The sequence below is a fragment of the Trachinotus anak genome, unplaced genomic scaffold (assembly GCF_046630095.1).
Source record: "Trachinotus anak isolate AG129_WGS33_773 ecotype Australia unplaced genomic scaffold, CSIRO_AGI_Tana_v1 ptg000012l, whole genome shotgun sequence".
NCBI lineage: Eukaryota > Metazoa > Chordata > Actinopteri > Carangiformes > Carangidae > Trachinotus > Trachinotus anak.
Window position 1 is genome coordinate 14,491,793 of NW_027273863.1, and position 27,421 is coordinate 14,519,213.

General features: G+C 41.4%; 1 protein-coding gene across 7 annotated transcripts; it reads left to right on the forward strand.

The window, feature by feature from the left end:
• The first annotated feature begins 3,972 nt into the window (after positions 1 to 3,972).
• Positions 3,973 to 27,421, forward strand: LOC139628641 (5'-AMP-activated protein kinase subunit gamma-2-like). Of its 7 annotated transcripts, none has more exons than XR_011692833.1 (16): positions 3,973 to 4,254; positions 5,978 to 6,043; positions 7,974 to 8,235; positions 16,047 to 16,273; positions 18,435 to 18,486; positions 19,529 to 19,635; positions 20,334 to 20,415; positions 22,423 to 22,481; positions 22,587 to 22,632; positions 22,739 to 22,793; positions 22,878 to 23,004; positions 23,269 to 23,434; positions 23,532 to 23,569; positions 23,666 to 23,812; positions 23,908 to 24,091; positions 25,888 to 27,421. XR_011692833.1 is itself a non-coding variant. In XM_071490514.1 (16 exons), the coding sequence occupies exons 1-16, from the start codon at positions 4,171 to 4,173 to the stop codon at positions 25,917 to 25,919; spliced, it is 1,644 nt and encodes a 547-aa protein (XP_071346615.1). In that variant the 5' UTR covers positions 3,978 to 4,170; the 3' UTR covers positions 25,920 to 27,421. The 7 variants fall into 7 exon arrangements, 6 of the variants coding, with proteins under 6 accessions (XP_071346616.1, XP_071346615.1, XP_071346618.1 ...); XM_071490514.1 differs by having other exon boundaries at positions 3,978 to 4,254; positions 23,908 to 24,001; XM_071490515.1 differs by lacking the exon at positions 5,978 to 6,043 and having other exon boundaries at positions 3,977 to 4,254; positions 23,908 to 24,001.

Below are 27,421 nucleotides of genomic sequence, written 5' to 3' on the forward strand. Positions count from 1 at the left end.
AAGGGGTGTATTAAACGCTGTTTTCCACTGGTAGGTAAGTGGCGGTAGGTGTTGCGGAGGTCCAACTTTGACAACACGGTTGCAAAAGCTGAGTCAATGAGAGGGAGCAGGTACTTGTTTTTACTGTTATGTCATTTAACCCTCCATAGTCAATGCGGAGGTGTAGGGTGTAATTTTTCTTTTCCACGAAAAAGAAACAGGCTCTAAATGGAGATGAGGAGAGTTGAATTAAACTAGCCAAGAGAGAGTTGTGGATGTATTTTTCCTGTAAAGGCAACTTGTGTGCAAGGGGGCAACAGGGAGTAGGTCAATTGCACAGATGTATGGTCTATGAGGATTCAGAGACTATGTTTGTTCCTTGCTAAAGACGTCACCTAAATAATGATACCTGGCAGGAACGACGGAGAGGTCTGAGGGCTCAGGCATGGGAGCAGCAGAAACCGCACTTGGGTCTAAGGCTGACTAAAGACTGTGAGAGTGACAGAATACTCTCCAACTAACAACAGTTTCGGTGGATCAGTCTATGTGAGGGTTCTGAAGTTTTAACCAAGGCTGTCCTATAACAACAGGTGCATGAGGAGAGGTGATGACAAGAAGTTGAATAGGATGAGACTCAGAGGTGCTGTGCGATGTGTGATGCCGTCCAGGATGTTTACATCCTTAGGGGCGTTTAAGGGTTCTAGGGGAACACCAGTTTGAGACATGAGGTTGGAATCACCTGAATCCACCAGGGCCAACGGGGGAATGGATTCACTGGTCACGAGAAGGGTGACATTAAACTACATACGAGGATGATGGGTTTTGGTAGAAGTGGAGGTGCAGCTCATCAGTATCCCCCCACTTACTGGCAAGCCTAATCTTTTGGCAGAAGGGGACAAGAGGTGAGGAAAAGGCCGGCCTGGCTGCAGAAAAGGCACAGTTTTGAGCTCATGTGATGCTGTCACTCAGCAGGACTGAGTCAAATTCCCCCAACTGCATGGGCTCATCTGGAGAAGGGGATAGTGAAGAAGTGATTCATTGGCTGGGGGTGGCCTGACTCATGGAGCTCACTCAGAAAGGGGGTCTGGATTGGGAGGCACAGGGTGGAGACTTGTGGGTGGCTTGCCTTCTCTCTATGCCATTCATGAAGACAATTATCGAAGCAGGTTGCTATTGAGATGAGGGAATGAGGTCATCTGTCTTGTCTCTAGCCGCTAACTCATCTTTTATGTTCTCAGCTAATGCACGGAGAAAAACACACTGAAGAGAGGCCTCGTCCCGCCCACTCTCTGCAGCTGGTATCCTAAATTCAACACAGCAGTCCGCAACTGACCTGTTACCCTGACAAAGAGAGAGAAGGCAACTAGAAGCCTCCTTGCCTTGAATGGGGAGGTCAGTTTTTTTTTTCTTAATTCAGCCATGAAAACAGAGTTTTATCATTTTAGTCTGCTTACTCTGTTTTTCTGCAGCGGATACTTTGAGGATGGGACACTATATTGTAATCATGGATTGTGCATTTAAAGGACAACCAAACCCTTTTGAAGTACTCACATTCCTTATTCCTGTGCCCCAGAACTGTCTGGTCAATGTTTGCGAACATGCAGCGCTCTCCTCTAAAGCTGGAGACTCAAGGGAGGACCTTAAAATGTGGATCTTCTATAACAATTAATGGGGCCCTGAAGCTGTGGGGCCACAAAATGTTTGTGTAATTCCTTACACCAAAATGAGTGTTTCAAATCTCCAATCTGAAATCTAGATTAGCCTATCAGGGGGCACACAACATAGCTACAGTAGATTATGGGGTTGGCAAGGTAATTTATTTCCCCCAGTGGCTCGAAGTAATTTCAGCTACATAACTCCAGTAGTTTGACTGATGAAAGCAAGCCTCTGACATTTTTAGACTATGACATTTACAAGCAAGGCTATACTTCCAGGGTATGTTTTCTGCTATATTAGTTCACTATTTGCACTCAATAGCTAGAGCTTAATGTGGGAGGTTCAATTAAAAAGAGTAATCCTGTCCCTGAATTCCACATTTTAATTTGTTACTTATGCCATTTAATGGATATTTTAGTGGAATACACAGCTGCTTCACAAAGTCAGTGCCCCTTGTGTTGTCTATGAAGGAGCCTGGTCTGAAGATTATTTTCCAAATTGTAACGTGACATTTTCAGACTTTCATTTAGTCAGAATTGCTTTCAAATTAATGAACTGTATTTTTTATAAATGTTGTGAGATGATAATTTATTAGTAACTTGGTCTTTTACCTTCACTTACTGATGTAGTTTGTGAACTTTGAAGATTCCTTCACACGCAGCTGAAGTGTATGGATTTTGTTTCACTTGCAACTGATGTTTTTCTAGACTCTTCCCAGGGGAAGATTTTGATGTCTTTTCTTTGTCTCAAAGAAATAAAAATGGTCTTATTTGGAGATCACTGAATTCCGACCTGTTTCTCCTAAACCCCTCCTTAGGAGAAATAAGGAGGAAAGAAGAGATCAAGATCTGAGAAATCATTCCTGTCCAATTTGAGAATAACAGGAGAAACACAAGAAAAGCAGGAGATCTTATGCTGTGGTTACAAGTCTTCATTTGATCACAATCACAATTTCAAGTGTTGTGCAGGCTCATTTATAAGCCAATCGAGTTTTCATTAAGATCTTGCTGCTGTCTTAAGAGCTGATTATTTCAGACAAGTAAAGGTCAGAGCAGTGAGAGAAAAAAAGAGACTATCTTAAGATCTTAGGAGTTGAAATAAAGAAATACAAAAAATGGTCCAAATCTTATATATTGCTCTGAACTCAAGCTCAGTTGTGTTTAGGAGAAATAGACTAGACAAAGAAGAGATCTTATCCTTTTGTATTTTCCTTTCCTCTGGGTTGCTTCATGTTGGTTTACTGCGTGTCCATAAGAGTGTGAATACTCTTGTTGTGTAAATGTGTCATTTATTAAAGGGCAGTCATGTAATCCGATTGTATCTTGCATCTAAGGGAAGGGTCGGCATGAGGAAAATATAAGGAAATTATTAAAAACCATTCTGGCCCACCGGCAGAACTGTTAATGGGCCGAGTCTGGCATGTGTGGTGTAGCTCATGGAGGTTATGGGTTGCTGGACTCCAGTCAGACCGCACTTCAGTCGGATCTCTCGGATCACTTGGCCCAGACCAGAGTGATATGAACAACAGCTTAAGAAAAGTAAAATGGGGAATAAACAAGAGCAGAAACCACTCATCTGGGACAGTTTTGGGAGTCGGATGAAAAAGAATACGGGGCGTGCAGGGGAGAACCAGAGCATTTTAAGATTTTAAGATTCCCCACGACAAAAACCAAGATGGCCATAGTGAACTGGTGCCTGGCTCTCTGTACAGTCCAAAATCAGTAAGTAGAAACTGGGGTCTCCTCTCCTCCTCCATCATGGAGGTCTCCAGATAAACCTGGACCTCAGGGAAGAAGGGACCTTCACCCAGGCAGCATCAGAGGCTTTATAACCTGTGTTTTGACAAGAGCTATAATAATAATAATAATAATAATAATAATAATAATAATCTATTGCTGTGTTTACAGAAGCTATATGTTGCATTTATCTCATGTCACAATCCAGTCAGACTGAGTGGCACTGACATCTGTTGGTGAGGCATGTGTGTGCATAAGACCTGCCTGGTGCTGCGTCAAAATGAGCTCCCCCCCTTCAAAAACTTGTTTTCCTGCATGCGTGTGTCCTCAGTTTGGCCTTTTCTTGTTTTGCCACGGCACACGGAAACGATTGTAGGAGGGAAAGGAAGTGCGCTTAAGAAATGACAAGTGGCCTAAATGTGGCATATCTGCAGCCCCGCTTCCTTGTTACTATTTTAAATAAAATAAAATGCTATTGTATCTTTACCAGATCTCAGCGCTGCGCTGCTCTCGGGTCGGGGGAAACACACACATCTCTCGGGGCCACACAACACCTGTAAACAGTGCGTGCTGAGGCTCACTTGAAGAGGAGCGCCCTGCCTCTTTTTCGCCACAGCCGAGCCCACTTCCTGGTGGATGAGGCGGCTCCTCCGTGTTGTCGTCGTAGTAAGTGCAGGGGGCAGCGAAGGCGAGGTGGAGGCGGGCGGCGGTGCAGCAGTAGTTTGTTAGCACGCTGTTGTGCGGGGTTTTTTTTTTTTTTTCCTTTTTTGCCTCTTTGAAGGAGAAAGAAAAAAAAAAAATGGGAAGCACGGTGATGGAGTCCAGCAAGCAGAGCTCGAAGAAAATCCCAAAGAAGAGGAGAAGTCTGCGGATTAACATGCCAGTGAGTCGGTGAAGTATCAACTAATTTGGCTTCCTACTGTGACTTGTTGAACTTTTTTTTTTTTCTTGTTGTTGTTTTGTTTTTGTGAACTCGGGACTTCCAGCCGTGTGTTGTTTGCCTGTGTACGCAGCCTGAAAAGACGGTGTGTGATTGACAGCTGTCTCTGCATCACGACTTATCAGTTCATCGGTCTGCCGCCAACACATGGCTCGTTTATGATCCACGAAGCGGCACTGTTAGAGAGAGCAGGTTGTTTGTGCTGCTGGAAATGTGTTTTGAGGACATCTGTCTCCTGTAAACACTTCACACGTCCAACACTAAGCCTTTGACGTGATGTCATTGCAGCCAACTCCCCTGCTACGGCTGCAACTCGAATAACCACCTCGATTAAAATGTCAGGAAGTTGTGAAAAAAAAAAAAAAATGCCAAGGTGAAAACTAGATGAGATATTTATGTACAACAACTAAGGGCAGGTGATTGTCTCGTTTGAACAGCTGGAATAACATTATATAACGTTTCTGTTTAAAAATGACTTCCAGATCAAAATGGATCCAAATTATTGCAGATCAGCCCATCGATGAAAAGACACATCACTTTAAACTAGTATATACATATATCTAAATATTGTGAGGAAAAGCAAGTGACACTAAGCAAAGGAAACATTTCAGAGGAACCAATCTACTCCAAAGCAATGAGTCATGATCCATTATGGTCCCTATACTGAGGGTCTCTGTTTATCTAACCTAATTTCAGTAGTCAGACTCAATTTACAATTGTCTCTGTTCATTAATCTGAGCAATTTGTGTCTGGGATTGTGTGTTTCTTTGCTCCACGAGCCTACGAAGAGCTGTGAAGTGAATAGTGTCGTTCATGGTGCACTTTCAGGCGTTCTTGAACCAACTGTTTTTCAGTGTCTCAAGGATAATGTGAGCACACTTCAGCGACAGTTCATTAGTTTTATCTTGTACTATTGATAACAGCCATCTTGCTATAGCTCACAGGCACACATTTTTCGGATAGCATCCATCAGATCCATCTACGGCGACCTTTTCCAACTTCAATCATACGTGGGCCGCATATGATCTGTGTCTTTAAGATTTCTTCTTTTTTTTTTTTTTTTTTCATATTTTTGTGTGACGGAAATGCAGGTGCCATTTGCAGGTGTGTTTATTTTGAAAAATTACTTCCTCAATCAGAAGTAAGCTAATGGTGAATGCACCACTGCTTTTACAGCCGACTCTCAAGTGCTGGGTGTTTTCCAGCGACACATGAAACCCCCCTCATCTCAACCTAGAAGAAAAATTGATACAGGTGCATGAAAGATAGCGGAAACAGTTTTGCATGGTCATCTAATTACATCTCTGTCATTAAAATGGTGCAGCATGCAGAGCATCATCTGTCTGAGGTGGAATGTACGATCCATGCCTTGGTATGGGGAAGGAGTGTGTTATGTGTTGCATTTTTTTGCAAAGGTTCCCACTGTTGCAAAACATGTTTGTCTTCTTTTTTGAGCCTAAAGCTGGTGGTTTGAACGATTTTCACTTTTCCTCAAAGTCATGAAGAAGCGCACCATTGTAATTTTTTGGTTTTAAAACTGGCTAAAGCTGCATGTAGTGGCTAACAATACATTCATGTTACATGTAATGACATGCCATTTTGTTTTTCTGCCCTTTTTCCTTGAAGCCAGATTTACCCTTGACACCCAGATTTCTTTTTCGTGCAGGACTTTGGTGCATTTACGTCCCCTCAAGTTGAGACAAGTGGCTCAACCAAAAGTGGAGCTCAGACGGTACAGAAATTATTTTCATTTAATTATTTTCGTGTCATCATTTTTCTTTTCCTTGCCAATTGTTTGTTTTCTCAAGCTTGCTTTCTCCCCGGACATGATTTGTCTTGTCTGTTTGGCTGTGTTTGTTTGGCTTTGAACACATTTAGACGTGGATCTGAGAGAGCAAAATATTACACAAGGCCATCTCTCCCATTCTGCCAACCCTTGCTGGCTTACAGTAACATTACGCCCACTGTGTCCAGGCGTAGCACGATCACATATAGGAATACAGGAAATTGATTTTTCTAAAAGAAAGCAGCCTCTTCCTACTGTCTGCTCTAATTGATTTGAATAGGAATAATCCTCGACCGTTAGCTCATGTCCACCAGAATACATATTTCAGTTTTACCTCAGTAATATTTTTGCAATGCTGATTTAAAAACCTCAGTTGTCTTGTGTTTTGAAAGACCTGATCTATATCTGGACAAAATCCTGATAGCTTGTTTCACTTGCTCTAACAAGCTCTTGCACAATGACAGAGGGAGAGTTGTTGGCAAACAGAGGAGATGGGTGTGTGCTCTTACTCCCTGAGATTTGTCACAGGATTGGTTTAAGAAAAAATGTGCATATGGAGTAGGGCCAGCCTTTAGCAAATACCATCGTGAACCCTCGTTAAGGAAGGAGGAACCAAACAATTCTCCCTTTTTTTGATTTGACTTGTTACAAATTCAGTGAGTCGCTAGTGTTTTTATTTGTGTATTTCCCTTCTATAGAGCAGCAGTGGTTCTTTTTGCACAGCATATCATCATGCAGCTGATCAGATTTTTCCAAATTATACAGGCTTTTATCTACTAGTAATGTTACCAAAACACTACTGTTACATTTCACTGTTTTCAGTAAATACAACCCCTGAGCTGCAGCTCAGTGCATATTATAATGCTTCACTGTATCAGGGCCCACAAATGGTTAAAAGATTTGTTATTGGCACATCCAGAGCAGGCAGCAGTCAGTGGTGGGAGGAGGCTCTCAGTGTCTCCAGCTAGATTGGCTGCCGTCTCATGTTTTGGTATGGTATCTGCACAGCAAATAAGAGAAGGATTTCTCAGCCTGTTTACACGGTACCAACCTTGCAAAGACGAACTTATAAACACAGAAAGACATAATGCAAAATATACACCATTGCTTAACAAAGAGAAGTCCTGGCTGTGAACCTGATGTGCTTTTAAAAACCTGTATCAAGGGTCAGGCTGTTAAACATGGTGCCCTGTGAAAACACTACACATCATGACATGATATCTTAGTCAGAGGAAAGGATTGGATCAGGACAGTGTTTTACAAAATCATTTCAGCTGCCAAATATTGCAGCTGAATTGCAAACTTGTCAATACTGTTTCCTCTTTTGCTCTAATTAAGTCTTGTAGGGCTGTTTGTTGGATAAAATGAGATTTTTTTTTTAGGATAAGGTTGTTTTGAGTAAAATGATCTCTAGAATCCAAACTGACTAGAAAACAAGTGAAAAATACTGTGCCAAGAAAGTCCAGTAATCAATATTGTTGTTTTTTCAGTAAGTAAGTCTTATCTCCTCTCCTTGTTTAACAGCTGGATCATGAAAGAGCATGTACCTTATTGCACTTTGCTCATACGGCTCTTTATGAGATACAATTAAGGGTTACAATGTAGCTAACTATGCAAAACATGTAGAAAAAAAGAGAAGTGACCACAATAGCTAGCCCTCACAAAAAGTGTAACCATTGCCTGTCATTTCACAATAAATCTCTCTCTTCTCTACATTTCCTCATTCAGTGTGGCTTTTTGTTTTGGATCCTGTTCTGTGCAAAGTTGTTCACAGTTTTGCTCTGTGACCTCTCACTCTCTCATTTAATGTTGTAGGAGCACACAGTGCATGAACTCAAGTGCAGGAAAATAAAACTGCCTCTTAATTGTCTCTCAGGGAGATCGTCTCATCCGTTCAGCCGACCCCACCACAGGACTGCCTACGAGGAGCCCTGCCAGCGCCCCGCTTCCCCCCTGTCCCCAGTCTGCTCCAGTACAATCGAAGACAAGCTCAGGTTCGCCCAAAACCATCTTCCCCTATCCCTCCCACCAGAACTCCCCACCCAAGTCCCCCCGCCGCCTGAGCTTCAGTGGTATCTTCCGCTCGTCATCCAACGCTACACCAGCAAGCATCAAAATCTTCTCCAGAACTAGGAGAGGTGAGTCAGAAAGCTAACATTGCTCTGACTGGTCATTCACAATAAACACTCCACACTTGCTGATGGAAACTGATTGGGTGATACCAGCTGGTGAATTGACTACAACTATATTCTAATAGTTTCAGTTTTAACTTCCAGTAAAGAAAATCACATAAAAGAGTGTGTCATGTGGTGATAGAGCAGATCAGTGCTCATGTTATTTTGTGCTAAGAGCAGACCTAGGACGTAGACAGTTGTAGAGGAAGTCAGGCACAATAGATGAAAGTATGTTATCTGAGAGATGACTTGGTTTTCCTGTTGAGTATACAAGGTAAAACCACATACAGGAACCTGCGTCTATCTGATTGAGTTCATGAGTTCAGATATTTTGCAGCGTGTAACATAAAAACATGACATGTAGCATTTTTATAGGAATGCACATTGAACATTATTATGCCTATTAGGGAGTGGGAGCGTGGGAAAAACCCACTGCTTTGTTTTGTGGTGTCCTATATGCCAACATGGTCACAAGCCTTGTCAGACAAATGTTCCTTCATTATCAGTCACCTTCTCATTGATGTCAACAACTTTCTCTAGGAAAAGGAAATAGTCGGCTTTGTTTATTGTCAGAATCAAAGAGGGGTTTCTTATCCTAATCCCTAGCAATGCAGTGCATTCCAGAGCCATTTTGTTAGATGAAGTTACAGGTTTGGCATTCCTCAAATGGGCGAACAGCCATATCACCATTAAAACTCAATAATGACATAATGGTACTACTGCTATGCACAAAGAAGTGGAAGTGACACAGAGCAGGCAGAACAAGGACTTGTTTTATAAGGAACAGACCTATCAGGCAGATTTTCAGCTCTCGTGTCTCCATGTATTTGGGTAGCTGACAAACAAAAACCAGCCTGTTTCACATGGTAACAGCCCTGCTGGAAGCAGCATCAAACCGCACAAAGATGAGTCATATGTTTTTGGCGCGCACATATACCCATTCTTCTCTGCTTCCTCACAGAGAGTCAGTTTGGCAGTAGTTGGTGGAATAGCACTGTAGGGGCCAGACCTCAAGAGTCAGCATGCTCTGTTTACTCTTGAGATTGTTATTGATGGTAACCAAACTAAAACATTCCAAGACACACCAGCTCCTGTGGCCTTTAATGCCAGCCGCTCAGGATTACCCATGTCTGCTGTGGTTTGAGACATTACATCTCGTCCAGTGTTTTACTGACTAATGATGTGGCTTTAAGTGAATGGTGGCCAATGATTATATCAACAAAGTATGCTTATAAATGAATATCATACAGCAGATGAGTGGGCACACCAGCCTCTCTATTTTATTAGGGGGATGTTTTTGTAGGCACCACACTTTCACCACAAGGGTGTGCTGAAGGCAAAGTCTTGTCTTGATTTGACTTTCAGACTAGGCCTGGTGTTTTAATAACATCTATGTTATTACTGTTTTTTTTTTTTTGTAAACATTAAGGCATTTTTTTTTCAGAAGTTTCCAATTTTCTAGCATCAAATTTTGTTTTGTTTGCATATTATTCACTGGAGAAATTATTTTTCTCTAGTGCATTCTCATATTTGCTACAAATATGAGCAGAATGTCTCCTCATTTCCAAGTCTTCTAAATGTGTGTTTTCCCATCGCCTGGACATTGTCAGTCTCTTACTGCTGAAGGCAACTGTAGTGGTTTCATACCCTTATCTGGAAGTGACCAGGAGCTGCTCTCACAACCATGCAAGTTTTTTTTTCTCTCTCTCCTTCTCCCTGTTGCTACTGTGTGCTGTATGTTGTCAGTAAATAGAGGAACTGAGCAGTTTTGACTTTCCAAATTCACAAAACACAGGCCTTACAAGGGCAGGATGATTTTTTTTAATAGAGAAGCTAAGCTAGGGAAGAGCTTAACAAAATACATCTTTGAGGCCTAGACATGTGTATTTGTAACATGAACAGTATTTAAAATCCTCCTGGATCTGAAACCTAGCAACCTTAAATACAAATGGACGCAAATTGATTTTTCTAGGCTATGAAAAAATTATTACAGTGAGTATCTAAGTAAGATGTTTGAGGTGAGAGATTTCATCATTGATATGGAAACCCCTGACTCATATTGGTCATTGACCCACTGAGCAGAGTGGAACACTTGCATAACATGTTAATTGAGATCTGTACTGGACATGCTGTAGCTAATGTGAGCAGCAAATACTGGGTGGGCCATCTGTTAAGGGTAGGGGAGGCTAGTGGTATTGAATGGAAGCTTTCTGATCAGCTGACAGAGCATGGGATGTCCCTGCTGTCATCTGACGGGGGCTGGCCCATGCAGTCTTAAAGGTCAGGCCCCCAAAATTTACAGACAACTGAATGTACAAATGACAGAGCTGCAGGACGCCTAGCTGAAAGCCGCAACCTTTGTGACTCAACTGCGAATTTAGAAGAATTCAAAATAGAGCAGGCTTTTATCTCAGGAAACTGTGTGAAGATGGAGTGAGACAGATGTGTCTGTGCTGAATTTCTCTGCGGGAAGAGGGAGGGCAGTGGAAGAAGGGGGCGGGGAGATGTGCAGCCGGAGCCAATCGCTGGTGTAACCTTCACAGACTGGCCTCCTTTTACAGGCTGCTGACATGGGTGCTATATTAAAGAGATGCCACCCACAGCTGCACCTGACAATTTAACGCACTGGCACTGCTGAGAGGGGGAAGAGGCGCCGGGTCCGTGCCAGTTGTTATTTGCATCACTCACGAGAGGGACGTTTCTCTGCTGAAGCTGTGTGGAATTTACAGCTTTCATACTCTCCAAGTCTTTTTCATCAAATATTTGAGCTGACACAGATAGTGTACGCTGCTTCCTGCTGGTTCTGTGCTCCGTTGCTGGAGGATTTTTAGCCTTACTGGTGACTTGCTGCGGTTGTCATATTCTGTGCTGCTGGCTCCAAGAAAAAGTACAATGTGTAACTTTGTGGAATAGCCAAATTCATTTTTCTCCTGTGGATTAACTTGAAGTCAAAAGAGGACATCATATATATATACATCATATATATACCTTGATCCATTGATTGAAGGTGACCAGTTACCTCCTTTTAAAGAAAGAGGATCGCGTCTTCCCTAAAGACTAACCATTGTCTACATCTTTTCTGTTGGATATACCTTTCACCTTAACTTCTGTACAACTTTCTTCACTTAGAAATGGAGTGACTCTCACTTCAAGCCATTTCTGCGCCCATTTCGTGATGTGGATGGTCATGGTCAGATTTAGTTTTGAGCCCACAACCCACTGCGTTCCATGAAGAGGTTTGGCAGTCTGAGAAGGAGCAAGAAACGGAAGGAGCAAGATGGGTTAGGAGGGAGACATCAGTCCGAGGCATCATGTCTTTCTGGTAATGTGCTGTGCTCTTCACCTGAAATTTTGCTGCAAGTTCCTCCAGTAGTCCAACAATCCTGGGTTCAGATATTTTATGTTTATAGTCAAACAACATCTATACATTCTGTTCTGAAAATCTAGTGAAGACAGTTGTGTGGTAGTGTGTTAGTACACCCATTTAAAGGTTTCAGAATAATTTTAAGGATTCCTGTATTAATATTGAATAAGATGCATAAGATTGAACAATGTTTTTATTTATTTGGCATTGGTGTGAAATATTTGCTGAATGCTGTTGTAGCCATAGGTGCTCCATATAGTAGTAGGCACTGGTTATGTGGCTTGTCTCTGGTTTCACATATGCATGCAGAGCATCTGCACAAAGTGACAGGACACAAGTCAAAGTGGTAAAACTGCGTGTGAGAGGCAAAAGGTTAGCCATCACTCATCACTTTGCCAAATTCATATACATAGACACATTTGAATCACTTCACATACAGCAGTGTGCTTCATGCATTGTACTCATGTTTAAATGTTGTAGTGGTATGTCAGACTATTAACTGAGGTCCTGTTACATAATGCAGTGTCCAATTTGTTTTTATTGTGTAGTAATCCTGTCATCATGGTAGAGTAATTTATAGCCACGCTACTTGATATAGTGAGTTCACTGTCATTATTCTGTCCCATATTCAAAGGGAGTCTCTTCAGAATAGCTGCTCCATTTTGAAAACTTTATTAAAATAGACAGGAAGCATTTCATCTTAATGAGTGACATAATGTGCTAAGTGGAATTTTTGCAGCTTGTCCTTGTGTTTTGGAGCAGTCTCTTATCACCTAATATTCTTTCAGGTCTTCGATATAGGCACCAGACCATGACAGAAAAGACAGACCCCAAACAAAAAAACCCAGACTACCATGCAGACTTGAGCATTATGAGCAAACACTTAACAATAACTGCATTGAGGAGTGAAGCGCTGGGGCACACAATGTGTGGTGTTCAAGTGGTACTTTATCACAGACTTCACAGCTCCTGATTTAGAGCCAGTCTGACCTCAGTGGAGTCATAATGATGTATGCCCATATGTTGCTGTATAAGATTTAGATGTCATCATAAAAGCAGTATATGGTGTGGTGACACCGCAGCATAAACCATAAGTCCTCTGATCCAGGTCATCTACACTCTGGAGGTTGCAGCTATGTTTCCATGTGTCCACTGCACACCTTAAAAAGCTGACATTTACATGTGAAATTTCAGTAGTGGTCAGTTAGAGGATATCTGTGTGCTTCCTAGCAACACTATATCAGTTTAAATTGTGACTGCTTATATAAATGTTATGCCGTGATGGAGTTGCACACACACAGCTACTAAATGTGGCTTTGTGAACCCGCCATTACTGAGGTCCCTTTTTACTGGGGTTCTGTATAATAGGGTATCTAGCGTTGTGTAGCTAATTCGGATTACTGACTGTTTGTCATGTCACCTATTGCTTCATTATCTACACACCAGTTCTAACCAGTGTGCTTTTACAAACATAGCCATTCACAGTTGTGGTTCATCATGTTAAATGGCTGGCCGGAGATGGCTGTAGCAGCATGTCCATTGGGACTGTATAGGCCTCATTACTGCTCTGATGCCAACCAATGGGGCTCGGGTTGCTCCCAGTCAGCATAGCCTCATGTGACCTAAAACACCCTGTTTACTCTTTTATGAAAGGTGTTACACTAACACAGCATTGCAGTTAATTACATTAAACAGAAGAGATTAGCCTGACAGGCCTATGAATCACTGTCCACATCACATATTTATTTAGCAATTCATATTAGGGCTTAAAATACTGTTTTCATTATTAATGACTCTGCACACTATCATTTTTTGTGATTAATTGTTTGGTCTATGTAGTTAGAAAAGAGTGAAGGTGAAAGGTGAAATCTTCACTTTGCTTGTTCTGTCCAAATCTCAAAAATATTAAATCCACTATCACATAAGAAGAAAAAACAGCACATCCTCACAATTGAGGAGCTGTGGTGAAAACAGTAAAACAATAAATCAATTATGAAAATAGTTGCAGATCAGGTTTCTGTGGGTTGAATTGCTTTATTTCTATAAATCAATGCTGCTTTTGTTTTCCTGCTTAGACAAAGATGTGTCTTTTACATCAGGACATCTTATCAGTATGCATCATGTTCTTAAAAATATCTTCACTCTCAAATATTATATAGGGCAGTGTGTGAGGTATTTTTTTAATGCATGTGAAGTGAGATGGACTTGACTTCTTAAATCAAGCCATGTATTTCCTGTTTCCTGGGTGGCGTCTATCTGGCCCCTATTAACCAGTCTGAGGAGAGGGCTTCCAGCCCCGCTGTTATCTCCTCCTGTGGAATGTGCCACAACAGCGTGGCTAAAATAAGAAGGCAACACTGCGGAAGCAGGGCACACCAAAGAGGGCCGGTGCACGCCAACTAAATGTCAAGAGATAGTGTTGAGTGCACTTGGACAGACTAAGGAAAAATGGTCCCCCAACACACTGGGCCTCATTTATGAAAAGTACTCTTAACTTGATCTCATGTTATGAAAGCTCATGTTATGATAGCAGAAAAGGTTTATCACATGACATTAGGTGAAATTACTTTACCATATTGACTGATATAGAGATTTTACTCTGCACAAATTATGGAGTATACATTTAAAAACATTTCCCAGTCATGCACCAGTGTTGGATATGTGGACATGATAAAAGGCAGCTGGAAGTCTCATGGTGGAGGCCCTGTAATGTGAACCATTTCGTCCACTTCATCCATGTCCCTCATTGTCTGCCCTCAGAAATATGTTAGTGGGGTGGAGCCGGGGGCAGCGCGAGTGTCACATGTCACCACCGTGCATAAGATTGTGACGCCTGAGTATGTGCAGGGTCTGTCATGTGACTGACACCTTCACCCTGACACTGTCACAGGAGTAGCTGCGTCACAGACAGCTGACTGTTACACTGGAGTTAGGCTTAATGCGGGTGCTTATGTTGTAATGGGCCTGGTTATAGTAGAGGGACTCGAGACAGGAAGAGAGGACGACCTGCATGATTCATTGTGTTTCTTTTGCCCAGTGGTGATCTGTTATTGATTGGCTGAAGTTTGGAATTTGTTTAGATGAAATGAGCTTTGTAGTGCCATCGAGGGATTTTTCATTACAGTCTGAGGGATGCTGATGTGCGGAACAGCTGTCAGTTTACTGCAGTGTTAGAAGAATATGCCACGGGAATGATTAAAGCCTAGACTTAGAAGTTAAACATAATCGATCAGTTAATTAATGCATTTTTAAAAACAGTTGAACTTTTTATGAATCTGTTTGCTATTGTCTTCTTGTGGTTATTTTTTCAAGGGTTTTTAAAATTTACAATTTCTTTATCATCCACATATTATTTTCAAGACATGACGTGTCCAATTTGTCGCACTAAAAATTTAATGAGGTGCAACCCACAAAAGATGTAACAGGAGCTCTCACTGCTCAGCCTTTATCTTCAGGATTAAACCCACCTCTTCCTGAATGCAGAAGATGCCCTCAGCATCATGTAGCACATTACGTTTAAAGAGGAGAGTGGGTCTAATTTAAAGTGAGGATGTAAACAGACTTTTTAACTTGTAAACAAAACAAAAAAAGCAGGAGACAAAACAAAATAAGATTGGAAGACACACCTGAAAATGGATTAACAAAAATTATAGGCTCTGCACACCCACACAAGTTTTTTCACTTCTGGCTAATTAGAGGTTGAAGTTGGGTGGAGCTATGTTGTAATTACATCCCCAAACCCAGTCTGCAGATGAGGTCTTCATAGGCAAAATAAGTGAAAACACCTGTGTGCATGATCATGGCTATGTAGGACTTTTTTGGTCACCAAAAAAAATCCATCATTATTTTGACAGTACAGCATGTAGTCTGTTCACACTGAGTTTTTCTAGAGAGAGGGATTTCAGGGGATGGTATATGTTCACGTTTTTTTTTTTTTTTTTAAACCTTTCATTCACACTGAGTAGAAAAAAAAAACCTATAATGTTTAGTCTCTATAATTTGTTCAGAGTTAGGGTTGGGTACTTTACCTCTTTAAGTTTTTTTTTTTTTTTTTTTTTACACTCAGCTTTCGAGCTGTATTTGTAAAGCTGGTTTACCTACTGCATCCCTGTCTGTCAGCAACTGGGCTGCGGATTAATCTCTGGTATCTTTGTTGTTTCTCAGTACTCAGGACTGTCAGTCGCTGGTGGATCAGATATGCATTCCTTCTCTGTTACAGCATGTGACAGCATTGATGGTATCTGCTGCAGTCACGACGGTAGCACCTCAGTTTTACCAACTAAGCCTATCATCGATGTCAGTCCGCACTGCGTCTCAGTGTCACTGCCAGCGTGGTATGGATTGACATTGAGAGAAACAAGAGATAAGTTGAGTTATCTACATTGGAACTTTTTTTTTTTTATCTCTGCAGCCTCTGGACTCTCCACACCACCCACCACCCCGACCCAGGTGTCCAGCCAACCTGTGTTCACCCAGGAGGCCCAGCCGAGTGGGCCCAGCCCTGAACGCTTGGAGCCGAGCTCCAGATCCCGCTCCCTCACCACACCTCCAGACACAGGACAACGTCTCAGCCTCCCCTCTGCTAAACCCCCAATCCCTTCCTCAAGTCCTGTGCCATCTTATTCTACCTCACAACAAGTTAGTCTCACTGCAAAAATGCTTCTCATTTTAAGTAGCCGTCTAAATTGGAATGCCATGTATTTTAAGAATTCATGTTGTTTGTTTGCCTCAGGACAGTTCAGCTCCTGCTTTGAGCTCTGGGGCTCAGAAGTGACAAATGCCTGGGATTTTTTTTTTAAATGGGTGAAATGTTTATTGCTTTTACTCAAAAATAAGTCTGAATATGTAACTGAATTTGCAGATGATGTCTTTTAACAATATCTGCAGATAATATCTTTTCACTAATTCAGTATAAGTAATATTATCCCATATTTTCTGAAAAGCACTGATAAAACTGCTTGGGTCATGGGTTGTTGAAGCTGATAACTATTTTTCCTTTGTGGCTACACAGAAATGGCCTTCTACATGCCTTCTGTTTGAGTCATGTGCTACTTTACTCAGAGTCATAAGGGTTTACTTGGACAGTGGTGAACAGAAAGCATGAAAGATGCAAATCGCTTTCGTTCAAGCTCTGGTACTTCACCATTCAGTTGTGTCAACAAGCCTGTGTTTGCACTATTTGCTCTGAGCGTCGATGGCAGAACAGAAGGTGTAAATATTGCTTCAGCATTGAGGCAATGTCTCAAACAGTGTTAGATATTCTCTAAGTGGCTGCACAATTGACTGTTACTGCAAAAACAACTGAGAGCGAATGTAGTCTTTTGTCACAAGACTTTTTGCTGAAGGTTTATTAGGATTCAGGCTGTCTGAGTCAGGGTGTGAGACCAGATTTCCTACAGCTAGTGAGGAATTACTCCATGGTTGTGCAGATTTAATGAATAATTATCTGAAGGTCTGTCTCAACCTGTCCGCTGTGAGTAATTGTGGGTTCTAGCCAGTGTTGGTAAATCAATATTTCATCACCAGCATTGTATACTGACGAAATTCACACCAAGTCAGTGCCTGTGAGGCTCTCTGTCCCCACCTTTACCATCGCAGATAAAAGGAGGTTCACAAAAAAATCTTCTGATTTGACTTATTGCTAAATTCAATTTTAAAAGCAATTCATTTAATGGATTTGTGTGCGTCTGCCTCCCTGGAGTTTGCTATAATACCAGAGTAGGCTGCGTGCCTGCTGTGATGCAGCAGAGCAAGATTTATGAAAGCGCAGGAGTCGTTTTTGGCAAGAGAACTGCTGTGTCACCATTGCAGGACGACACTGGGGACTGTTCAACATCCGAGAGCCAGTGTACAAGCTTTCTCATACTGCTGCAGTGGCTTGCTGTGAATATACTGAATAAATTAGGGACCCAGGGAAATTGTGTATCAGCAAGCACACTTTGAGCATGCAAATCTCTCAACATGACACAGCGTATGTCATGCCGGGAACTCGCCTGTGTTGTGTGTGAGATGCAAAAAGCACAATTTGCTCGTCATTTTTCTCATCTCGCTGCTGCTGCCAAGGACCAGAACTGTAGAGTTGTATCTGTAGATCTCAGCCATGTTGCTCGGGTTGTCAGACGAAATGAACTGAGGATGTGACAAGGCATCCCCAGCTTCTTGCTGCCTAGCAACGCAAGGGATTTCCTAATATGGTGAAGCACCCAGGTTGCTCTGCATGGAGGGGTGTGTCCACAGCTTCCTGGAGCTTCCTGATTATTACCTCCACGCTTCTTGCGAGAGAGACTTTTCCCTGCGGTGAGTTCTGCTCGGCAGATTGCTGCTTTAACAGTGGGTTCAGATGGTATATTGTAGTGGGAATTAATCCCACACGCTTAGTGTGGTGTTTGTTTGAGCAGCGCGCACGCATTGGTTCCCCCTACTGCAGCAAATGGATCAGGACTGTTCCACTCCGAGTTTTCGGGGGTGTGTGTGTGTTGTCTAATAATAATGTGCCACTAAAGTTGCGGCTCCACGGCACTGGGTTTTTGTCACGTTACCTGTGTATATTTAGCGGAGCTGGAGGAGCTTTATGTAATCGGTAAAACGCTGGTGGTGGCGCACAAGTTTTTTTTGTTTTGTTTTTGATGTTTGCGCACCACACTCGGACTCGAGGTGACCAGTCTGCTGGGGCCGCTGGTGAAAAGTCGCTTCACTCTGCTGCTCACTCACAATTTACAGCAAAGTTGAGCCGTGTGTGGTCGAGAGGATTTGCTGCGCTCGTCACTGCAAACTTCTGCCCTCTCCTCCCCTCTCACAGGTCCACGGTTTGTTCGAAGGCATGCTGGAGAAACTTGAACTAGATGATGATGGTAAGTGACCCGATGCGGTGTCCGCTCTCTCTCTTACTGCCTCTAACGCAATTCGCCCCAGCTTTCAAGGTGGTCGGGGCATCATAGGTATTTCAGTTTATCAGGGGTTATTTTACCGAGTCACAGGTGATGGCGTTAAATCCATTTTAAAGACTGTGCTGGCAGTGCTGCCGTTCAGTCCCATTCACAGAGATCCAACGATTCAAACACTGATCTGTGTCATAAATGTGAGGGATCCCCTTTATAACACCCGTTCTTTTAAATGTCTAAGAATCGGTTTAAACGAGAATTTAATGATAAATGATAAGTGATGACAGATACCTGTGCTGTGCTGGAGAAGCCACTTGCATTCAAATAGACGAGATATTCAACAGACCCTTCCTCCACATTTTATCACAGTGCAGCGTGTGTTTAAGGAAGTCATTTTAATTACCATGTTGTCTGTAAAATCTAAAAACATGAAGTCCTCTGATGTCCTGTCTCTTGATTTAATTAGATTTAATTCAGAACAACTTTATTTAATCTTGAGATCAGCAGATACACACACATAACTGCATATACAGTTGGCAATAAATACATTAATAAATGAATACAAATCATCTAATAGATCCAATTATAACTGACCAACAGTCAAAAACCTTCCTATTTATTGTTTACAATAATATAAAAAGGGGATTGTTCAAATCTGTACATTCATTTAGCTGGAACAAACAATTATTTTCAGTCAAAAAGTCTGCTCAGTGTTTCTCCACCACATGTGGGGGAAAAAATTACTGTAATGTTCATCATGCATCATCTATGACAAATCTAAGCTCCTACAGTACTTTGCTACCCATGTTTTTCCACAGTTTCTTTGCTTGTTGGTGCTTAAAGCAGAAACATAATTATCAGTGAGATGGAGCAATAAAGTGGCTGTAAGTGGTCCAGGCATAATGGTTGTTTAGACTCTGAGAGTGTGTTTTGTTTCCAGGCGCTCATTATATATTCCCTGTGAGATTTATCCTTCCTCTAAAAGTATTTTCCTTCCTTTATTTTCTTACAGCTGCTGAACCTGAGAGTGATATTTACATGCGCTTTATGAAATCCCACAAATGCTACGACATCGTCCCGACAAGCTCCAAGCTGGTTGTGTTCGACACAGCACTCCAAGTCAGTACTGATGGTCCCCGTATCTCTGTTTTTGCACTTCCCTTTTTTGTGGTAGCACTTAAAATGCTTGACAAACAGTGAGCTCTCAGTTAATTTAGTTTGTCAAAGTGTCCTGCACCACAGTTAGAAACTGCTTTACAGTAAAAACAAGGAAGAAAGGTAATAAATCAAATCAATCAATCAAATCAAATAAATCTAAAACAAGAGAAATAAAAATAAAACAATTACAAAAAACACCACATTGGATTCTGAGGTCGTTTGTCTTGAGAACTGAAGGAGCCTAAGTTAATGTTCAATATAATAAGCAGGGTTATTTAGCCTCAGAGCAGTTTCTATGAGTCGAGTGGTGATATTGTCATAAAGTTGTTAAACAGTAATCCTCTGGAGCTCCGACATCTTTGATGTGTAAATCTTCAACCACTAAATCCACTGAAGCCAAGGGATAAGAACTCTTATCTAAAAAGGTGGAAATGCTTAAACCAGCACATAGCCAGAGTTAAGACAGCACTTCAGAAGAGACATTTGTCTCCTCATGTGAATGTGACAGGAACATAAAAAGTCATCAGATGATGATGATGATGATGATGGGGGCTGCAACTAAATATTATTTTCAGTTAGACATTATTTGTTGATGATTTTTTCCCACTATAATAATTATAATAATAAAAAAATTGTCTCCTTTAAATGTTGCTTCACAGGTTAAGAAAGCGTTCTTCGCCTTGGTTGCAAACGGTGTGCGAGCTGCCCCACTGTGGGACACGGAGAAGCAAAGCTTTGTGGGTAAGAAATCAAAACCTCTCAGGAAATCTACTTTACGACATTTATTTAAGTCTCGTAATATACTAAAATAATTGTGTTTACAGTGTATACAATAATAAACATACAGACAGGTGACACATTAATGAAAAAAACCTTAATAAATGAGTGGAGAAACATAACAAATGCAGATGCCTCCACACAGGTGCACTGCTTGGTACCATTAAGCCGTTAACATCCTGTCATGCACTGTGGCAGGTATAAAAATGCAGAGCAGGCCCTGTTGATTCTGATTTTGTATTAAGATGGCAAGAGGAAAGTGAAAGCAAGTGACTTGGAAAGAGGTTTCATTGTTGGGGTACGGATGGCTGGAGATTCAATCACAAAGACTGCTCAACTATAGTGTTTCAATAGTAACAATGATAAAAGTGGCATCTGCATTTAGATCTATGGGACAAATGTCAGTAAATAGGGTCAGAAATTGTTCAACTTGAGTGTTAGTACGATATGTGAAGAAAAAAGGTGACTGAGAACATCAGTGCAGGATGTGATCAGACTGTGTCAGCAAGAACAGTCTGTCAACAGTGATCTAGTGAGTGATACTGGTTCACTGGTGCAAAAACCATAGGCTCTGGTCTGCAGAGATGTGTAAAAAAGTGATATGGTCAGAGGAGTCATCCATCACCATATTCTCCATAAGTGAGCGAGTGCCTGTGTGGCGTACACTAAGAGGACAGTACAGGCCTGAACGCTTGATCCCTACAGTGAGGGGACCCTGTGGCTCTTGTTATGCTGTGGGGGGCAATCCACTTGTCCTCTAAGAGGGAATGTTCACTGTAAATCGATACAGAGTTGTTCTGAGTGATCACCTTTATCCTGTGATGACACATTTTTATCCTGGTGGGAGTGGTCTCTTCCAGGATCATGATGTCCCCATCCTTAGGGCACAAGGGGTCATAGAATGGTTTGAGTATGAAAATGATGTGAACCATGTGCTATGGCCTTCACAGTCACCAGATCTCAGCCCAGTTTATCACCTATGCAAGGTTTTGGACAGATATGTTAGACAGCGCTCTCCAACACCATCATTAAAACACCAAATGAAAGAATATCTTTCAGAAAATCATCCCTCCAGTAGAGTCCCTTAGACTTGCAGAATCAATGCCAAGGTGCATTGAAGCTGCTCTGGTGGCAGGTTGTGGTCTAACACTTTACTAAGACACTATGTTTTCCTTTAATTTGTCACTAATCTGTAGTCATATAGTATTTTCTGTATTTTAAAGGATAAAAACCTTTCTAGGTTTGTTTGTGTCATAATAACATTAATACTTGTAGGTATTTGGACAAAATAAGGAGAAAAAGAAAAAAAGGCTTCCATACACTATGCATATTGCAGATTTAGTTTGCCATGCTTCCAGTCAAATAGATTCTCCAGATAAGACACAATTTAGTTTTGTAAAGGCAAACCTGCCATGCTAATTTTTATTTCATAATTCCCCTTAACTGTGATGGAAAATTTGCTTGCTGTGCTGGTGCACCATTGCCAACTGAACACAGAGGCAATGCTGTGTATTAATGCCGCTGGTCATGGCTAGTGGAGCGTGATGCTATATTGAGCAGAAGTCATTAGAGCTGCCATAAACCATTAAGCACAGCAATGACTCCTCTGTATTGACCTGTGCTCAGACAGGTTGGTTATAAGACTAAGCCGAACGGAGAAAAAAAAAAAAAATCTCTGCAGGCTCTTTGAAAAATAAACCTTCTGTTAGGAAGAAAGTGCTAAAATCCAAACCAGCCATGAATTTGCTTTGTTGTTCTGCTTAGAGTTTATTGCAAGTCAGCCTGTGATGAATAATGAATGCTCAGTCAGCATGAGGATAAAGGGAGGGGGGGGGGGGGCAGCAATGATGTGTTGTTTGAACCACGCCCTTGTAAGCGCTGTCTCTTCTACCCAGTTGCACAGTGCCTGCAGGCATGACGCTGTACGCTGTTTATAGATTCAATGTGTTTCACTGTGCGTTTCCATTCCAGGAATGTTGACAATCACAGATTTCATCATCATACTGCACCGATACTATAAGTCACCAATGGTAGGTCCACAGATGTTGTTGCATGAGATCGGCTTTTGTCACATTGAGGATTTCCCCCTTTTTTATTAAAAAAACCAACTTCTGTTTTTTTTTGTTCTATTTCAGGTGCAAATTTATGAATTAGAGGAACATAAGCTTGAGACATGGAGAGGTAAGTGTCATATTTATACTGTCATGTCTTGTAGCATGCATGAAGATTTGATCAGTTTTATAAGCAGAATGTAAAATACTTCAATACTTTCTTCCTTGCTACACAGAGGTTTACCTTCAAGCAACATTCAAACCTCTTGTCAACATATCACCTGATGCAAGGTATGTGTTTAATTGAATCTGTTTAGGAGCACATTTGTCAACAGGTTTTATTGTGCCCATTGTAACTGTTCGTTGTGTTTGCAGCCTATTTGATGCAGTGTACACCCTCATCAAAAACAAAATTCACCGCCTGCCCGTCATCGACCCAGTCACAGGGAATGCACTTTATATTCTCACACACAAGAGGATCCTCAAGTTCCTCCAGCTGTTTGTGAGTCCAACACAATCTCTGTCCGTCTGCCTGTGAACTTGTGTTAAGCCTACATGTTTTTCAAAAATCTGATGGATGATTATTATTTCTCCTGCTGGAAACTTTTTCACCCCCCTCCCCCCTGCTTTCATTGTCTGCTGCCCCCTAGTGGTTAATGTGGAAACTATTAAAATGTGACTTTACTATGATGAGCTGGGGTTGTGATCTCATTCAATGTGTCCCCCTCTCCTTGTGTATCTGTGTGTGTGCATTTGTGTGTCCCAGATGTGTGAAATGCCAAAGCCAGCTTTCATGAAGCAGACTCTCGGGGAGCTGGGCATTGGTACGTACCATGACATTGCTTTCATCCACCCGGACACGCCCATCATCAAAGCACTCAACATCTTTGTGGAGAGACGAGTGTCTGCTTTGCCTGTGGTGGATGACTCAGGTAACATCACAAACTCTTGTCTTGTCTTGAGTATTTATTTTATTAATATTCTAAATTAACTTTGTTTCTTAATGAAATTGTCATTGTTCTCTTACAGGCAAAGTTGTGGATATTTACTCCAAGTTTGATGTCATTGTAAGTTGAAATCTTCTTTGAGGGGATGAAATGCCAAATATTAGAGGCTTAGCTGCTCTGTGAGTTAATATTGCATTCTCATATTTATGTGTTTAGAACCTGGCTGCTGAGAAGGCGTACAACAACCTGGACATCACAGTGACGCAGGCTCTGAAACACCGCTCTCAGTACTTCGAAGGAGTCGTGAAGTGCCATAAAATGGAAACAATGGAGACCATTGTGGACAGAATAGTCAAAGCTGAAGTGAGACTGACTTTGACATATATACAGTACATGCAGCGAGAAATAGCCTTACTGCTACTTTTAAGTTTTTCTGTGAACGTGTGTTTTCATGCCAGGTGCATCGGTTGGTGGTTGTGGACGAGCGCTCCAGCATCGAGGGCATCGTCTCCCTGTCGGACATCCTCCAGACCCTGGTACTCAGCCCTTCAGGTATAGATGCTCAGCATTGATAGCCCCAACTCCCCTTCTGTCCTGGACCCTGAACTTTCTCCCCCCACCTGCCCTCTAACTCAGCCCCAGGTAGGAAATGCACCGGTTTTGCGCATTGCTGGCTGTAAGGAGGAATGGTGCGGCCCGTCCAACGTCCTGTTTTTCCTGCTGATGCCTCTGTGTGCAGCAGTGTTGTGTGGATATTTGTGTCAGGATCAATAGCCTGTCATTCTCTACCAGGACAAAATATTGCTATAGTTCAAGACCAAATGCAATGAAATATATTTGAAATAGTAAGTGTGGTAGGTTTTTCAATATTCAGTGGCTCCATAGAATGAGTAGAGATTATCATTAAACAGATTTGGGTAAATAGAGTCTGCCTTTATATATAGTGCAAGGGTAAGTTAGCAGACCTTTGTAGCCCACTCCCTAGTTCTAGTGGAGGCTAGTAATACACACACATAAATCACTGACCTTCAGCAATCAACCGGCGTTGTGGGTAATGTAGGTTTTTTGACAAAAAAGAAGAATGTATCAAATAAAAAAGAAGACATCTCTAACTCTTGATCTTGGTGTTTTTTTAAACTTTCCATCACTGGGTCAACAATGTTATTGAAGTTCCATCATTCCTGCTGGTGGAGAGGTTGTTTTTTTTTTGTTTGTTTTGTTTTTAAAGAGCATATTCACACTTAAATTCTCTCAATTCATTCATCTTCTTTTATGTAGGGTAGAGGTTGATTGTTTTAACATACACACGCATTATGCAAGCTGTTCTTCACACATGCAGCAAGCTACAGTTGCACTCCTGCATTGATCACCAACAGCACCTGTCGTTAGCGATTGCTAACCATCACCCAACAAAGAAACTAGGTCCATCATTTTTATTTATTTTTCCTCTATATTTTCACTTAATAGAACTTGAAGCACCATGTCATGGCTAGCCCATCCTAATTACTAGTTCAAGTCAAATGTTTGCTGCCTATTGTTTTAACCAATGTGATCGAACCCGACTCAAATCCGAACATCATTTCCAAATTGTGGTCTCGGGTACCCACCCTCCACGCCAAACTTGTCCTATGCAGAGGCTTTGCCTATTATATGTTGTGCTCTGTTTTGCCAGTAGCAAGCTCTACTTTGATGTGAATGTTTTGTGTTGATATGCTTGAAAGCAAATAACAGACGCTTCTAGTGATTCTAGTGGTTTTAGCATTGGAGTTTGCTGTGAGTTCAAACTGTAACTCCATCAGCGCTGTAAAGAAAATATGAATCAAAGTGTTGACTCTCCATGTTCCCTGTTTTTTACACAGGATTTACTGACATGTTTATGTCATCATTTATATTTTTTGCATTAACACAACCTCCAGTTTTATGAAACTAACTACTCTGCTGCAGCTTCTCACTGGGTCTGAGCAAAGTCCGATGGGGCAGTCGTCTAGGTCTTCAAAAAGAATGATAAATCTTGTTTTTGGAAGCAGGAAGCTCCGTTTAGATATCTACATGTTGTCCAGATGAAAAGCTGACAAATTATGCCTACTCCTACTTTTATTGACTTTATCTCTGCTGGTTGTATCCTCACAGAAATGAAGTCATTAAAACTTGCAAGAAGGACTGATTTGTGAAAAAAAAGTGGTTCAATATATTAAAATATGTCCAGATAGACGCATCATGGTTTTGAATACTAAATGGTGTTTCGTGAGCTCCTGCAGCAGAGTAGGAAGTTTGTCAAGCCAATGGTGAGACTGTGTTGTGCATAATTAATAATGATAAACATTTAAACAAGGTTGGGGTTAAATAACAGTAATCCTCCTTATTCTGCAATCTGTTTATTTATGCATATCAGTCTCTGTTGTGCCCTAACTTGTGCCCTTTCTTCTTCTGTTCACCAGATGCGTGTAAGGAGGAGAGCCTGACTGGGTGAGAGGGATGTGATGGGAGTAAATAAGTTTGAAGGCTGAGGTAGGGAACGTGAGGCTGTGCGGAGCCAGTCTGAAGGTCCCAGAGACGCCTGCAACTGATGCACTATAGAGGCTTGGAAACCAAAGAGCTAGACAGCTGAGTGAAGTGGAGTCCCTGCACTGAGGATTGATTTTTCTGAATTTCTTTTTTGGGGTTGTTTGTTTGTTTGAACACTGATCAGATGCACACACATACATTATACTGTGTATACATATACATACACACACACACACACACACACACACACACACACACACACACACACACACCCAGAGATGCATTATGGTTACCTGCCAGGGGAAAGGTGCAAACATTGAGACAGGTTCTCATGAATTGGGTTATAAAGTTCTGATCAAGCTGCTGTCATCAGCTGATTTCAGTCACATTTAGTAGTTGATGCTGAATGTCGTCACCTGGAGGAAAACGACCTTTTCCTCAGTATCTGCTGTAGAAAGGTGAACATTCACAGATGCATCTCATTATTTAGCAAAACTGCACTTCACCTACAATGTGGCTATTTTATGACTGTTGCTTTTAAAGAAAAAAACAGTTTGCAAGTGCCAATAGGGAGCGCTCAACGCCCAGTCTTTATTTGTGCCTTTTGTTTGCCCTGTCCACACCAGTTTAAAACTGACAGTATTTGTGTCCTTTGAATTTTTGTTGTCAGAACAGTGCAATTATTTGTGATTTTAAAGAAACTGTCACGGGAAGGATGTGTAATCTTACAAGTAGTGGGCAGAATGCACCTTCTACTTCTTTTTCAAAAAAGATTCTCCTGTATTTGGTTTCAGTTTCTGTGACTAAAATTCAAAACTATGTCAGAAGTGGTAAGAACTTTTGTTAAATATATCTCACTCTTACTCTGGCAATAATCCTAAATAAAATCTAAATCATTATGACACAAACATGCAGTGGTCAGAGGCAAATATAACTGTACATTAATAAGGATTCTCTCAGCCAAGAACCATGAGTGAGGACATCTCATTCATTTGACATCAGTAGTGATTAAGAGTCATTGTTGTGACTTAAAGATGCAGGACGCAAAAATGTCTTTTTAGATGTTTGAAAAACTTTTTTTAAATTTATTTTCAGCGGCTTTGTTGCTTCAGACAATTCAGATAATCACAAACATGCAAACCAATTGGTTATCTCAGCTGTAGCTCAACAGGACTCATCTCCAACTTGGACTGTAAATAGGATTGTTTTTTTTTTTGGGAAACGTGTCACAGAAAGCTTTATTTTTATGAATGTGTCAACATGTTTAAAGAGACCGCAGTTTTAATGTTATTTTTGTAAATATCTTGTGGCAATATGTCCAGTTCAAAGAAACTTTGTAACAGATCAACATGTACTGTAAATGTGCAAGCATGAGAAACTACACTTCAGCAGTATGAATGTTCTTTGTTTTACTTTTTCTATTTTTCTGGCTGCAGAAAAATAAATGGACACTGAATGTACTTTAAA